The following is a 16,530-nucleotide window of genomic DNA, read 5'->3' as shown; positions in this document are numbered from 1 at the left end:
TGGATTTGGGCAATATGTGAATATTAGTTCCCTATATCATTTTGAACAAAAGTGAATATGAGGTTTGCATGAGGATGATTTCCTCTCCAGCCCCTAGAGAAGCCATTGAGGTTCAGTTATTGAATTATTTTTACAATTCAGCTCACATTTTAATGTAATTTAGAATGGCTTTTCTTAATTTAAATAGTAGACTTTTTTTAAAGTACCTTTTTCAGGTATGTCAGGTCTAATCTTATTTTGGTGCCCTTGGAAAAGCCTCATTTGAAGTTGAGGAATCCCGCACTGGGATGAAATCCTGGCCCTATTGAAATCAATGGGAGTTTTGCCGTCAGCTTCAGGGGGCCAGGATTTCACCCCAGGACTACAACTCAGAAACAACTTAAAGAAGACCACTGTATACCACAGGAGTCGGTGCCTTTATAAATACATAGGTAGACAGATAACATAGACAGAAAATCAGATTTTGATTCAGCAAGATACATTGGTATGTGCTTATCTTTAAACACGAGTAGTTCTGTTATCTTAAATGAGACTGATCACATGCTTAAACACCTTGCAGAATCAGGGCCTGAATATCTTCCAAGCAATGGGTTAATGGAAAGGTATACTCTTTTATTAAATAACCTACTTTAAACTTGCACACACTGTTATGCACAGTAAATGTTTCTTTGAGCTTAGCTTATCATAACTCAGTAAAATAACATTCTTCATATTAGAATTTCTTGGTTTTTAGGAATAATTGGAGTACACATAACATTATGTATTAAATTTCTTAATTTCAAATAATAATTAGTGTAGGTAATGTTATATACTTCTCATCCGTAAAATACACATTTTGTACAGAACTTTTTTTTAGTAGGAAAGCATTTTAAGTTTTCCTTTTGGTTAATTGGATTAAGAAATCCCTAATGGTTGAGAGGAGGGGATAATTCTATTTACAGTTTATTGTGAAAGCATTTAATGTCAAATGAACAATATTTTCTGGTAAATTCTGGATTGCTAAAAAATAAAGCTAATCTGAGCCACACACTAGACATTTGCTAAGGCAGCAGTGCTATTTTGTTATTTGTAAGAGTATGAATCATGGCAGTTTATTTTAATGACACATTTTAATTCTCTTTAATTGAGAGTTGGTTAAAGGGAGAATATAAAGAGTGCAATAAAGTGATGTGCATACACAGTACAGGCAGTTCATGAAGAAATAACACGCTGTATAAAGAGGAGTCAGAAGTACTCCAAGCTCTACCCCCAGTTTGAAAGTAGATGGAATTTTTTCTGAGATGCTCAGGAATTAAATATTGTTAACAGTATCTCCCCTTAAATCTTCATCCATAGTCATCAGCTCTAATGCTCCTCCGCTAACGGGGTGTGTAATTGGTGGTTCTGGGAGCAAAGGGGACATGCTAGTCACCTTTTTCCCCTTCTGTGTGGGTGAGGAGGAGGGGAAGGGAAAGGAGGGGGGGAACTTAGGTTCCCACTGGTGCCTCTTTTTTCTTGGGACAAGGGGAGTGGCTTGGCTCTAACAGAGTCTGAATTCAGAGCCTGTCCCACCCTCTCCAGCTGCCATTGGATAATTGGGATTAGGGCACACTCATTGATTAGCTCCCTCCTGCAGAAGTGGGGAAGAGGAAGGAAAGGTTGTAACTACCCTCTGCTGCTGACCTGCAACCATTTTGGCTTTGTTCTGTCATAGGGATGATTGAGGGAATCACCTCTCCTAGAGCTTTTGCTTCAGTCTGCTGACTCTATAATGCAGAACTGAACTTGATTGCCCTAGAAGGGTGTCTTTTCAATCATAACCTTTTTTCTTAAGTGAAAACTTAAATTTTGCAGAAACAGATGAACCTACCAGGAAGGTGTTGGTTTGACTCACCAATTACTGCGTTGGTCTGACCCTGTGAGTGTAATTAATCCTTGACTACATTGCTCATATGCAGTATGGCAAATACAGACCAGAGATTTTGTTTCTGAAATGCAGACTTCCACCACATAAGATAGCATGTTGGTGTATATCCTCTTTGCAGGCTAATGCTGCAAGAAAGTGACAGAACCACAAATATTTCATCAGAGCTGAATTCTTTCCAGCAGAGGACAGTGTTACAAATACACACTACTACTATTTGACATTTATATTGTGATGACATCTAGAGGCCTCAGCCAGAGCAAGGCTCCATTGTGCTAGGTGCTGTACAAACATAGTAAATGACAGTCCTTGCCTGAAAGAATTTATAGTCTAAAGGACAAGACATAACATGGGTGAAGCAAACGGTAAGCAGCCTGAGAGTGGACAACTCAGTGACAATGAGTGACAACTCAGCAGACTGTTTTGGCACTGTCTAAGTTTGTATGCAGTTCTAGCAAGTCAGTAACTGTAATCAGAATTGGTAATCTGCCTAGTCCTTCTCAAAATGACAACATCCTAGCTAGTATGTTACATGCTTTTCTTAATCCTGTGTCAAAATCTCAGAGCAGTTCATTTCCAGCAAAACTGCACATGTGGAGCACCCACGAAAAAGCTCAGGACCTTTCCCCAGTAAAAGTTCTCTACTGTGTGAAATAAGAGAATGTAGAGGTTTCTCTCTTTTTTTTATAGGCCTATCACTAGAGGGAAATGGATTCAAACACACTTGAGCAGGCCTGCCTTTCAATTCAGCAAAACCAATACATTAGGTACACATGTGGCAGGAGCAAATACTTCAAACTTCCCCATGTTTATTTTTTCTGTGTTGTAATAGAAATTCTGTTATTAAAAAAAAGGTAATAGTGCTCATATGAACAAAATGATTATGCCTAAATTGTTAAATAAACATCACTTTCACCCTCTCTTTTAAGGGAGTGAATAATTTTGTGCAGTACAAATTTAGCCACCTACCCTCAAAGGAAAGGCAAACAATAGTTGAACTGGCTAAAATGTTTCTAAACCGCATCAACTACTGGCATCTGGAGACACCTTTGCAGCGACGATTGAGATCACCGAATGATGACATTGCTAGCTATAAAGTGAACTATACAAGGTAACTATGCTTTGCTTTAATTTTTCCCTTTAAAAAAATAGGCACTGATTCCATAGCTAGATGCACCAGCGTAGATTCTTACTACCATTGTCTTTACCTGTAGACCTGCTGGCTTCAGTGATGTTCCATACTATAACAAGAGGCGCCATGCTGCTTCTATTTACAGAATTGGGGCTGTATTTAATAATTACTCTCAATTTGATTGGATGCTTGGTGTAATGTCAGAGCTTCATTTCATGCACTATACGTTCATGAAGCTTGTTAATTAAAAACATTTTTAGAAAATTTAGAAATCTCAAAGCTTCCATTTCAAACTAAATTATGGAGAAATGTTCAAATGAATACCATCTTTCAAGTGGTTACTTGGCTTATTAGATTCCTTAAATTGAAAGTTCATGTGCATATTTTCACCACTTCCTTCAGAATTCTAAGGAATGATCTATTAATGGGAAAAAACTAATATATTTTAATTTTTAAAACTTTTAAAAAGAAAAACGTAGTGTGATTGCTTTTTGGATTAACATCAGAGATGCTACTTCGTCTTAATAACAACTGCTCCAAGAGTGGTTAGAAAGGACTGCAATTCAAAATCAGCAGAGCTCTCTATCCTTATACTGATCATCTTAATTTTATCAGTCTTACAAAACTTCAATTCCATCAGCTGCATAAAAGGAATAGCAAAAAGGTTTCAGATAAAAATTAATACTCTAAGCAAATAAGAATCACTGATACCATACTAGACATCTATAGCATCACCTATCAGTAGTGCTTATTCCCTGATCTGTTTGTGATAGTGATAGACACGTATTAGTGTGTGTAAATGAGGTATCACATTAGACTTAAATCTTGATTGTAAAATTAACTGTTTCGCTGTTCTACATAGTTAGCTGTACTATCGCTTAACCCCTTTTATGCCATGATCCATCCCCTGGAGAGATGTAATACAAAATGCTGTATTTTTATATTGGTCTGTTAATAGAGTATAACAAAAGCCTTTATGGAAGGAGTCACTTGTAAGTTAACAGGAAAAAAAGGAGAGTATTAAGATGAGATTTAATGAAAGAAAGTGATTTGGAGAGAGTGAGAGATGGAAAGTTCAGATTGATTTGGTCAGTCCTAATAAAAAAGTGACATTCCCCCTACACATACACTATAATAGGGGATGTGTGGTATGCTCCCTCATTCAGTAGCAAGAGTGTTTTACAGGGTCTGAAGGTTAGAGAGAATTTAGGAAGATCACGAAAAGAGTTGCCCAATTTTCAGAGAAATTGCAGACCATACAAGTGCTACTTTGCTGTATGTGCAGGGGACCTAAAATGGATTTGTATAGTCATTTTATCCTTTGTTGCTAGTGGCTTTGACACATCAGGTTATTCATATGTTGGGTTGAGGCAATTATCTGTTGGTTTTTTGTTTTGTTTTTTTCTGCAGGTGGCTGTGTTACTGCAATGTTCCCCAGTTCTGTGACAGTCTACCTCGGTACGAAACCACACAGGTTTTTGGGAGAACTCTGCTACGCTCTGTCTTTACTGTTATGAGACGGCAACTCCTGGAGCAGGCTAGGCAGGAAAAAGACAAGCTTCCTCAAGAGAAACGAACACTAATCCTCACCCATTTTCCAAAGTAAGGAATCCCTGCTCATCTTCTTTTAAGATTGTTAACCAGCAATATGCAATTTTGTCCTCGGATGCAAAAATGATTGTTAGAACTGCAGATGATTGTTACATCTGCAACAGAAAGTTCAATGACAAATAGATGTTACACCAGCACTGTGTCTTTGCTTGCACTACATGTAGTCATTTAATACTTTCATACCTTCTAGATATATTTAATACAGTGGATGTTTCTCTTTTGAGATGGGGTTTTGTTTTGTAAGTAGGGCTATATTTTTTGCCAGAGGGATTGTGCTCACTTTATACTGGAATTTATTATTGGACACTGTTTTTTTTCTTTTCTGTAGACCATATAAGTATCTAAGTAGACCTGTGGATTCAGTTCTCTATCAGTTTGTTTAGCTCTGCATCTTTCTATGCTCCTTTGTTGTGTAGCAATGAAAAAATTAAGAGTATTGTCCTAATGTCATTAGAGTACTTACTCACAGATCCTACTTAGCTTTCCATTAATGTATTTGAATATATTAACCGGACATATAGTTAATTGTTTGAAATGGACCTGGATGGATTCATTTATTAAAAGAGATAAGGTAGGTGAGATAATATCTTTTACTGAACCAGCTTCTGTTGGTGGAAGTTACAAGCTTTTTAAATACAGAGCTCATCTTCGGTTCTGATCTGAAGAAGAGCTCTGTGTAGTTTGAAAGCTTGTACCTTCCACCAACTGAAGTTGGTCCAGTAAAAGATATTATCTTACCTACCTTGTCTCTCTCGTATCCTGGGACCAACACAGGTACGACAACACTGCATTCGTTTATTAAAAGACAGACTGATCAAGATGAAAATATTAATAGCAACATAGTTATGTAATAAAATTCCAGGATTGTCATTCTGTCTGTGTCACTTTGAAGCCTAGAAAATCTGTTGAGTTAGTGTGGAACAATGGAACCAGCTACAAAAGAGCTCTTTTTATTCAGAATTTCACCAGGTTCAATCATCATTGGGATTTGCGATCTGTTACTATCCAATTATTAAGTTTTCAGCCATTTTGACTTTCTGAATTTCACCTGTGTGACAACACAGGCTTTTGGCTACAATAAGGCATGTATCTGTGCCATGCCAAGAGTCCTAGATATCAGAGGTAACTCAACCTATCACTACTCTAACTCTACAGCTAATTTGTGTGCATTGGTTTCATTGTTGTATGAGGGGATCTGCACTGGTGGATTTCTTGGCTCAACTGGCACACCCATGTGACAACATGGGCTTCCAGCTACTAGTATTCAGTACTAGTTGCCGCTCCTTTCAGAACTGGTTAAACAATAATATGCCCAGTTTGAGGTGGGTGGGAGACATGTCTCATCTCAGAACTTGGTCAAGGTTATTGGTCCTTAATTTCAGATGCTCTAGGAATGGCTAAAAGGCATGCTGTTAACTTGACTTTTTTTTTAATTGACTTGTTTGCACAAAATAGCACAAACATTTTTTTAAAAAAATCCTTCTTTTTTTTTTTTTTTTTTTTTGGTAAGCGTGGCTCCCTTCTATTGATATTTATAAAGGCTTTTTCTTCAGGGAAGGAATTGGCTATACAAGGAAAATAGTGAAACTGATTAAGCAAAGTGCTATGCAGTGTAGTTGTAGCCATGTCAGTCCCAGGATATTAGAGAGACAAAGTGCCTGAGGTAATATCTTTTAGTGGACCAACTTCAGCTGGTGAGAGAGAGAAGCTTTTGGGCCATACAGAGCTCTTCTTCAGGTCTGGGAAAGGTACTCCTAGGATCACAGTAAAATGCAAGGTTGAACAGATTCTTTAGCATAAGTAATCAGCAGGTATTGTAAGGAATCATTCAAGGTATAGGTCATTAACACCATTAAGTGTGTTAAGATGTATATCCGGGATATACACTTAAAACCGCCTTCACCAAACAAGGACGCTGCACCAGAGAGGTAGGTCACACTCACATCATGGAATGGGTCACCCAGATAACTTGAGAGAACCTGCTTCAATACAGAAATAAACCCCCTCTGACTGTCACTTACTACCCCATACTGGAACCCATATGAGGTATCATCAAACAACTGCAACTCATACTTGATAGGGACTCCATCCGGAAAGAAACCTTTCCTGAACCCCCACTTGTGGCCTTCAAGCAACACCTCCCCACCTAACCCCTTAGAGCTCATCATCAGAAGCAAGCTCCCCATCGACCAGGACACACCAACTCAAATTGGCACCAGACCCTGCCAGAACAACAGACGCAAACCCTGCAGACATATCTCCTCTGCTACAATGATCTGCACCCCCCACAACATACCTTTTGAGATCCATGGGTCTTACACATGCCTATCACAACATGTGGTGTACCTCCTCCAGTGCACTAAATGCCCCAATAAGAACTGTGTGGATAAAACTAGACAATCACGACGCTCTCAAATGAACTCACATAGGAAAATAATAAAAGACAAAAACCCCACATCACCTATGAAGGAACATTTTTCACAAACGGGTCGCTCCTATCAGTCCTCATCCTCAAAGGAAACCTGCATAACACTTTCAAAAGACGAGCCTGAGAGCGTAAGTTCATTACTCTGCTAGACACTAAGGGCTGGTCTACACTAGAGAGTTTTGTCGACAAAAGTCAGCTTTTGTCAACAAAACAGTGGTGGTGTACACATTCAAATGCTCCTCTCACCGATGTAACTCCCCTGCTATGCTGACATAATAAAACCACCTCAACAACGAGAGGTGTAGGGCTTATGTCGGCATAGATAGAGGGACGTGGTATCAGCGTTCCTTACATCGGCTGTTGACTATCACCCTTGTCAATTTCAGGGCTCCAGCAGACATGGCAGCTGGACCCCACTTCAGTCTGGGAGCCGGGTGAGAAACCTGGGGCAGCTGGACCCCGGCTCCCAGCTGGGAGCGGGGAGGGGAGCAGCCCCGGGCACTGCTTTGCCCTAACTACCCCAACATAAGCCTGACACCTCTGGTTGAGGTGTTTTTATGTCAGCACAGCAGAGGGAGTTACATTGGTGGGAGGAGCACTTCAGTATGTACACCTCCGCTCTTTTGTCGACACATCTCTGTACCGTAGACCAGCCCCCCGACTTAGTGCAGGCCACAAGTGACAGTTTAGAATACTGAGCCAATTCTTATTTTCAAAGTGGAGGTCTCAGCAGTCAAAGCCTGAGTGGCCACTTGTGCTTTGTTCAACAACATTTCTGCATGAGGTGGGTAAGCAGGTGTGCCTTAAAAAGCGATCTTCGGGGGATTTGTAATGTGACTTAGTTATGATTATAACATCAGTGTTATAGGGTATGTCTGCACTCCAATAAAAGACCTGTGGCATGGCCGTAGCTGGCCTGGCTCAGCTGACTTAGGTTTGCAGGGCTCGCATTGCAGGGCTATAAAACTGCGGTGTAGACATTCAGGCTTGGGCTGGAGTCCAGGCTTTGAGACTCTGTGAGGGGGTGGGTCTCAGAGCCTGGGATCCAACCCAAGCCCAGATATCGACACTGCTGTTTTTAGACCTGCAGCCTGAGCCCCACGAGCGAGAATCAGCTGACCTGGGCTCTGAGACTCAGTGCCACCCGTTTCGTATTGCAGTATAGACATGTCCATAGCTTATTGCTTTTTTAACCAAGTTAATATTTTAATACTTAAAAGAAAATTTAGAAGTGTTAATTCAGAAGTATTTTCTGAGATGCAAATTTAGTCCTTTTGACACAATGACATAACGTGTAGGGCTTACATCATATCTGTGAGCGTCTAGGCAAGTAGGGGAGTACAAGGATAATTGTGTAATAGGTGTGTACATGCAATATTTCTGACATCGGTAAACACAGCCCTGGCTAGACTTTCACTTGTTTTTATGCTCACTGTCACTATGATTCAAAACGGTTGGGAGGGTCTCAACCACTTAAAACTTTATATAGCCATTTTCAACCAGAATGGATATCAGTTGACTCCCTGTGTGCTGTATATATGTATAAATGTTCTATTTATCAAATACAATCCTGGGACTCAGTCCTGCAAATCCTTATAGAGTAGTCCTTACTCATGCATTCATAGTTTGGCTTTGGTTTGTTTGTTTTTTTTAAGGCTGGAAGTGCCCATTAGATCGTCTACCCTGACCTCTGTATAACACAGGCCATTAAATTTCACCCAGTTATCCTTGGATTGATCCCCAAAATTCATGCTTGACTAAAGCACATTGTCCAGAAAGGTATCCAGCCTGGATCTGAAGACATCAAGAAATGGAGAATCCATCACTCCCCTTGGGGCTTTGTTCCAATGGTTATTCACCCACAATGTTAAAAATGTGGGCCTTATTTCTAATGGGAATTTGTCTGGCTTCAGTGGTCATCTGTTGGTTCTTGTGCTTTTCTCCACTAGGTTAAAGAGCCCTGTAGTACCTGCTATTTAATCCCAATCCAGGTACTAAAACACCATGATCAAGTCGCTTCTCAATCTTCTTCCCATGTATCCTGGGTCCTGCTCTGCCACTAACCTGCTGTGTGATCTTGGGCAAGTCACTTCCCCTCTCTGGGTCTCTCCCCCCCCACACCCCTTATCTCTCTTGTCTATTTAGCTTGTAAACTCTTGGGAGTAGGGACTGTCTCTTATTGTGTGTATGTATAGCACCTAGCACAGTAGGTCCTGATATTACTTGGGACCTCTAGATGCTAATGTAATACAAATAATAATTATAAATTATAATTATTAATTATTGTAATTAATACTGAAAAAAGGAAGGAACATAATAAGTGTTAAAACTGGATTGAGGTCCCAGGAAGGATGGGTAGCCTTTTAATACTCAGTGCTTCTGTAGCAGCTATTCATCTGGAACTAGCAAAGCGCTTTGCAAATGTAGTCAGTCTCATTATCCGCCTATTTTACAGTGGGGAAACTGAGCCACAGATATGGAAAAGGAGGTGGCATGCGGGCAGCAGAGCTGGGAACTGATCCCAGGTTATATGATCCAACAAAAAATTGACTTTAAGGTGATTTCTGATGATCTAGGTTCTTATTTTGATGAGATATCATTTGGGACCTTAGTGGTGTCGTGTGTCCACTGCCCCTAGTGTCTGGGACTGTGAACATGTGCACATCTGTATGAGCATCTGTGTGTGTGAAGGAGGAAGGTGGTATTGGTATTAAACTAATACATTCAGATGGACTTCCAGCATTAAAGAAATATTAATATTAATTAAAGAATATTCCAGCATTAAAGAAATATTATAGTCAGCTGCATTTACTCCCAAAGTCCTTCTGAAATCTTGTACTTGCTCTGGTTACAGGGAACACTGGTGATGTGAGTAACTGAGATCAAAGAAGGAAAGACATGTACTAACAATTGCATCTTCAACTTGTTTTCGTAGTGCCCTTGGCAGCACTTTACATAGTCAGTGTCACTGAATCTCCTGCAAAGCCAGCTTCCCTGTTGTTTTCTGTAGGTCTCTGACAGCGGAATAAGGCAGAGAGAAACATTTAAAAACCAAATAATGAGGTGGTAAAACCACGAAATGTGGCAGAGGGGGATCTAGGGGCAGCACCTTCAATTACTTTAAATCCTCTTTTGCAACTGCCAGGTTTGACCTTTAATGCCTCAGGGAAATTCACCCCTGGATCCCAAGTCAGTTTAACTGACTCCTCATTCAAATGATCATGTTTGATTTCAGTTGAACAAGTCACACAAATAAGGACTGCTCTAGAGAGTAAAAATGTGTGGGGTCATGCTGCTGGCCTCTAAAGACCCTTCTGTGTAACATAGAACATGGCTGCACTGCTAGGGGGAGGTGTAGTTCCCAGCTCGGGCATGCGTGTGCACATGCGCTCTTCCCCCCCCCCCCCCCCCCAAGCTAGCACACTAAAAGGCATAACGTGGCTATGGAGGCACAGGAGGCAGCTTGGGTTAGACACCTGAGTACAATGCAGTCTGAGGTCCTAGGTGCATACTCAGGTGGCTAACCTGTGCCACTCTCATGGCACTGCCATTTTTAGCACGCTAGTTCAGTCAAACCTTGCGTGTGAATGTGTAACCGAGCTAGGAATTACACCACCTAGTTTCAGTGTAGGCCTATCCAGAGCATGTGCAGCTGTCTGAGCTATGAAAGGGCAGTGATATATTGGCGTGCTGCATGGTCTGATGTGTAACACTTAGTGTTATGCTCGTGAGACATTCCATAAATGGGTGCAAAGTAACTTCGTTTTTTATAAACATACATGGCTAATTTTTAAAATGACATATAAGTCCCTAGGCGCAGTTGCACACTTTAATAAATGGAAATGTTTTCATAAGACCAATGTAAATGACTAGTGCTACTGGGATTTTTGTACATGAACCTAAAAGTAAGAATGCAAATTCATCTGCCAAATACTAGATTTTCCAGAATTAATAGGAAAAAAATGTCTTGCAGTTGCATAAGATCAACACAGTCTTGCTTGTCAACACACAGCTTTCCTATTAATACCTTCATTTGTGCTATGCAAATGTTGTATGCCACCTGTGATCCAAAAAAGTTATTGTAGAGGAAACATTTACATCTAGTTAAGGTGTATAACTTCAAGTTTTACATGTTCAACATGGTTTGTTTTATTAAAATATAAGTTAAAAAAATTGGCCAACAATGTTTAACTGTAGAATCATCAACTTCTCCAGTTTCTTCATTCTTTATTCAAAAGATTTTAATAAAAGTTTTAAATGATCGTTCTGAAGGAAGGCTATCTTCCTTTGGGTAATTACTAGTACCCAATTAGTAGTAATTCTTTGGTGTTTAATATTCCTCTATTTCTGCATCTAGGTTTCTATCCATGTTAGAGGAAGAGGTGTATAGTCAGAATTCTCCTATTTGGGATCAGGATTTCATGGTGTCCTCTTCTCGAACTGGCCAGCTAGGAATCCAAACAGGTAATCTGCATTTAGCACTGGGTCAGGGAGATACTGTATAAAGAACACAATACATCTGCAAAATCCACTGAGAGAAAGTGGTGAAATTGTAAGCAGGCAGTACTGGAAATGCAGATTTATATGGCAGCTTCTACTGAAACTGGTAGCCTGAATATCAGTCCATGTCCAGATGTACACAGGAAGCAGTCCCTTTGGTTCATCATGGAAAGGTTCTACTCTGATGATGAAATACTCTCCTCTACAAAGGCATACAACTTGTGATCTCTTACCTCAGAACATTTTATATCTTGATGCTGTAATACGTACTCTAGCTGTCTTGGTTTTTTTTAGAGCTGCCTCAGGCATTGCCTGGTGTCCATTTACACTTCCTGCCCATACCAACTGTTCATCAGCTCAGTTCAGAGCAATGCTTTTCCCAGTCAGGGCTCCCCAGAATTCTACTCATGGCTGTCTCATAACAGTGGCCATGGTGGATCAGACCAATGATCCATCTAGCCCAGTATCCTGCCTTCTGAGAGTGGCCAATACCAGGTGCTTCAGAGGGAATGAATAGAACAGGTAATCATCAAATGATTCATCCCATCGCCCATTCCCAGCTTCTGGCGAACAGCAATCCCTGCCTATCCTGGCTAATAGCCATTGATGAATCTAGCCTCCATTAATTTATCTAGTTCTTTTTTGAACCCTGCTATAATCTTGGCCTTCACAACATCTTCTGGCAAGGAGTTCAACAGGTTGACTGTGCGTTGTGTGAAGAAATGCTTCAGTTTGTTCGTTTTAAACCTGCTGTCTATTAATTTCATTTGGTGACCCCTAGTTTTTGTGTTATGAGAAGGAGTAAATAACACTTCCTTATTTACTTTCTGTCTCACAGAAGCAGCACTTAACACATTTCCGGCAAAGATATATTTGCTTATAGAATATTTAAAATCCATTCATACTGCTCAGTAGTCTGTCTATCTACTAGACTACTGAAGTCAGGGTTGGGGCTATTGAAGCATCTGATCTAGCTTTCCCTGATTGTCAACTGGGGAAGCATTGTGCCAGCATTGTGTCTCTCTGATAATGAATCTCTTACCATGTATTAGGGACCCTTCCATTGGGACAGGCATGTAACTTTGTGAGTAATTCCTAGTTTCCAATGAGTATCTGATCATACATGGTTATTGTGGGGTTGGGGTGGAAGTCACATGTTGAAAAATGTATCTATAAAAAGAGGTAAATATTTAAAAGACCACATGAAATTAGACTCAAGCTGCCTGCTCCCCCCCCCCACACCTTTTCCAGCCTGTTTATGATCCGTATAAGAGAGAGGCTCAGTATAGCACTAAATATATCTTGTTTACAGACGTCATTCCATCAGCTAATCTTCAGTACACTTCAAATATTGACCTGTACTGATCCAGAGTCAAAATAGCCAAGTTCTTCCCATGTGATTACTTCAGAAAACAATTGAAAGTGGGGCCTCTTACTTTTGCTTACATAATAGTAAGGGTTTACAAAGAGAGAGACTGCATGTGTCCAGTTTCCAATGAGCCCCCTTGTCAGAAAATGATTAGTGGCACTAAACAAATCTGAACATGTGGAATTAAATATATGTTAGAAGAGATGGAGAAGTGTGAGGATTTTATTTTGAAAAAATCATTTTATAACATTAAATGGTGCCACAAGAATCACTTTCATTGGATTTGGTTTAGCTAGCATGTTTATAGAATCAGAGAAACGTAGGGCTGGAAGGGAGTTCAAGAAATCATCATGTGCAGTCCTCTGCACTGAGACAGGACCAAGAAATATAAGTGGAGTCCAGTTTAGTGAGGTCTTACATCTTTTCATAGAAGACCCTTGAGAACTAGTAGTCAATTGTTTCTTGGTGTGGCAGAATGCCAGCTAGCTAGGTGGGCATGTTGAGGAAGCCCATTTTTTCTAGCTTTTGCACAACACTGCAGAGGAATAAAAGCCTGATATTGGCAGTGGAGTAAAATTAGCTCTGTAATACAATGAAAAGTGTTAGAGCTGTATTTGTTAGCTGAAAGATTTTAGAAGTCATAATTCTTAAGTCCCCACCTGCTCACCAAAGAATCTGGTTTGCTGTGCAATAACAAATTTTAAAATACAATAAAAATAATCAGAAAAACCCCTTCTAGAAATGTCTACCAATAGCACTCTTTACCCTAGTTTTTGATTGCACTACATAACATGGAGTGCTGTTGAAAAACCATTTGATACTCACTTCCAGTGTAACTTTTTGAAGTTGTTTGTTTGTTCTTCCAGTCAGTGTTGTGGTGAATTCTAATATCTTGAAAATTCTTTCACTTTTATATTGTTGCAGTTATCAGTCCTCCCCCTGTGGCAAGGTCTGTTTCATATAGTGCAAGTCCTTCATCTCTAGAACAACCCAACAGCGGAAGCATGAGTCCTGCTTGCAAAGTTTCTTCTGGCCATGACCCAACTCTAGGTAACCTGAAAGGAAGTTCATCTTGTCATCTGTTCAGCCAATTTATTACAACATGGTTTTATGTTGTGTCAAACCTATAGTTTTATTTGTTGTTAATAGCTGTGGCATAGCTGAAATCCACAGATCTTATTAAAAATAACTTGGGGGGATGGAGAAAACAAGTCAGCTTTAAAGAATCAGTGTCTGTTCTAATGCAGACAAATTACAGCATAGCATTCACCACATGTTGAGTTCCATGGCACGTATCCACTGCAATGGAAAGCAAAATGATGGCCAGTTTAGTTCAAGCTCTCGGTTACGTACTGGATGATTGTTTTCTTTACAGATATGATTTAAAACTCCCATGTTAATCCAGAAGAAAAAAAATCAAAGATGACCCCAAAATCTTGTTTGAAAAATGAGGCAATTTTAGGGTCATATGCTTAATGTTCCAAGTAGTAGGAAGCAGAGGGATATCAGCACATAACTGTTTGTGAACTTGCCTTTTGTTTAAAGTCCTTTGAAGTCATGTAACTGACTTCCATTTCACTGCCGTGCTCCAGCATGTATGAGCATAAGTTATTTGGGTTATAAAATAAGACCATAAAAAGAAAAACAAAATCTTTGCAACACAATAAAAAAAATGCTTAACCCCAGACCCCTACTCTTCATATGTTATCTCTGTGCTCCAGTGTCTTTACTTGAAAGCTGGAACATCTCAATATGATGCTTACTGGGGCATCACAGCAGAGTGGAAGGCAGAGAACTGTGACCTAACACAAATAAAAGATAAATTTACAACAGTCATGTAGTGGATAATCTCTGCCCCTTGCTGTTTGGGAGATTCAGATTTAACTTATTTTTAAAAACAGTCTTCAGTCTGCCTTTGCTACATTACATCTCAGTCTGTAGTCAATACTAATGTTGTTTCTATTGTATTTTGATTGGTTTGATTTAATATCTTGGTTTCTTAAAGTTACATATGGTTGAAATATGATATACATACACACTGTCAGACCAGCTGCACTTTTGTTTCTACAATAAGTTTAAAAAAATCAATAGTGGGTATCTAGTTCTAAGGCTCACAACACATAAGGCATAGCTAGCTTCATTTTTACGTCGAGTTTTGGATAAAATTACGTGAGTCAATTTTTAAAAAAGAAGTGGATTTAGTAAACTGTTCTGATGTTTAGCAGAAAATGGCAAAAATGTGTACTATTGGCTCCTAAGCATGGGCAGTAGCAACTTTGCTGAACTTTTTTATGATCGCACTAATTCGTCATTCACTCTATTGGAGTTTCTTGCCATCCCCAAATGCTCATAACAGGGTTAGTGCAAGTCTGTTGGATTGATGTGATTTCAAGATGATGGCAGTAGAGATCTCTGAAGGGGACATTGTGTTGACGAGAGGCAAAAATGGTTTTAATGTGAATTTATGGAGATAATGTGGAGCAAGAAAGTGCAAATGGATGTATGTCCTCAAGTCAGTGCTGACATGTCAGCATAAAGGCAGTGTTGCAGTGATGGTGTTTACATATGATAATTTGATATTAACAAACATACCAATGACATTTCTTTCTAGGTTTTTAAAAAAAGGAAATTATACACAAACACCAAAATCTAGCACCAATGTTAGAATGCAAACCAGCTAAAGCAAGAACCTGGTCTGAGCTGATGATCCATAACCTAGTTCCATTTTGCTTAGACACACAACAGGCTGCCAACAAAAATAGGAGAAGAATAAAGTGCTGATAAAGGCACACAAGCAATTCTAAAGTTGACATTGTTGGGATATCCTCTCAAGGACTTTCATGTCAAAGCAGTTAATACTGCAAATCAAAATAGGTTTATTTGTAAATGCCACCATTGCAAACGCAGTGTAGGACCCCAGAGCTAAGCTCCTTTCTTCCTTTCTGTTACACAATGACTAACAGATTCTGCAGTTGGAATTAAGCTGCCAGATTTGTGGCTGATGCATAAGTCAGAACAGAATCCAGCTCTGTCTTCCTTAGCTATATTGTCTCTTTACTGCAGACTGGAGTGAAAACTTCCTTTGGTCAGTAAAGCCATGCAGTGAGCAGATCTGCTGAGTCAGAGAAAGTGCCATTTTTAGTCACTCCTCGTACCATATGTACATTTTAAATAGCAGTGGGAAGATATTTGATCCTTATGGGACAGGTCTGTGGAGAGAGAGAATTGTTTTCAGTACTGTGCGTATCAGTCTTACGCTTATTTGCAAAAGTGGCTACCTAAGGTGAGTATCATTCACAGCCGTAGCTAGGCATTTTAGCACCTGGGACGAGCAAGCATGTTTGCACCCCATAGAGGCGATGCATGCTGGGGACATGTGGGGTCATGTGCCCCCCCAGATTTCTGCCACCCACTTAGCACAGGGGTGTTCAAACTGGGCGGGGGGACATGCCAGTTTGAAAACGGTCGACTCCTGCTAGGAGCCTTCAGATCAGAAGCTGTTGGGGAGCTGCCTAGCCCACTTGAGCCCCTGGCTTTCTGTGCTGTGGGAGCTGGGGTGCTTGCTGGCAACCCGCCCTGCCCTGCAC

General features: G+C 40.0%; 1 protein-coding gene across 2 annotated transcripts in view; it reads left to right on the top strand.

Moving 5' to 3' along the window:
* Positions 1–16,530, top strand: part of KAT2B (lysine acetyltransferase 2B) — a 63,801-nt gene that overhangs the window by 19,363 nt on the left and 27,908 nt on the right. For both annotated transcript variants that reach the window (XM_067561941.1, XM_067561942.1), the window contains exons 5-8: positions 2,833–3,014; positions 4,446–4,637; positions 11,432–11,538; positions 13,868–13,993. In XM_067561941.1, coding sequence (XP_067418042.1) covers positions 2,833–3,014; positions 4,446–4,637; positions 11,432–11,538; positions 13,868–13,993 — 607 coding nt within the window. The remainder of the gene's footprint in view (positions 1–2,832; positions 3,015–4,445; positions 4,638–11,431; positions 11,539–13,867; positions 13,994–16,530) is intronic.

The sequence above is a fragment of the Emydura macquarii genome, unplaced genomic scaffold (genome assembly GCF_026122565.2).
Source record: "Emydura macquarii macquarii isolate MOO-44397 ecotype Brisbane River unplaced genomic scaffold, CSIRO-AGI_Emac_v2 contig_2422, whole genome shotgun sequence".
Taxonomy (NCBI): Eukaryota; Metazoa; Chordata; order Testudines; family Chelidae; genus Emydura; species Emydura macquarii.
The sequence above is the reverse complement of the archived record's forward strand: the minus strand, read 5'-3'. Positions and strand labels throughout refer to the sequence as shown.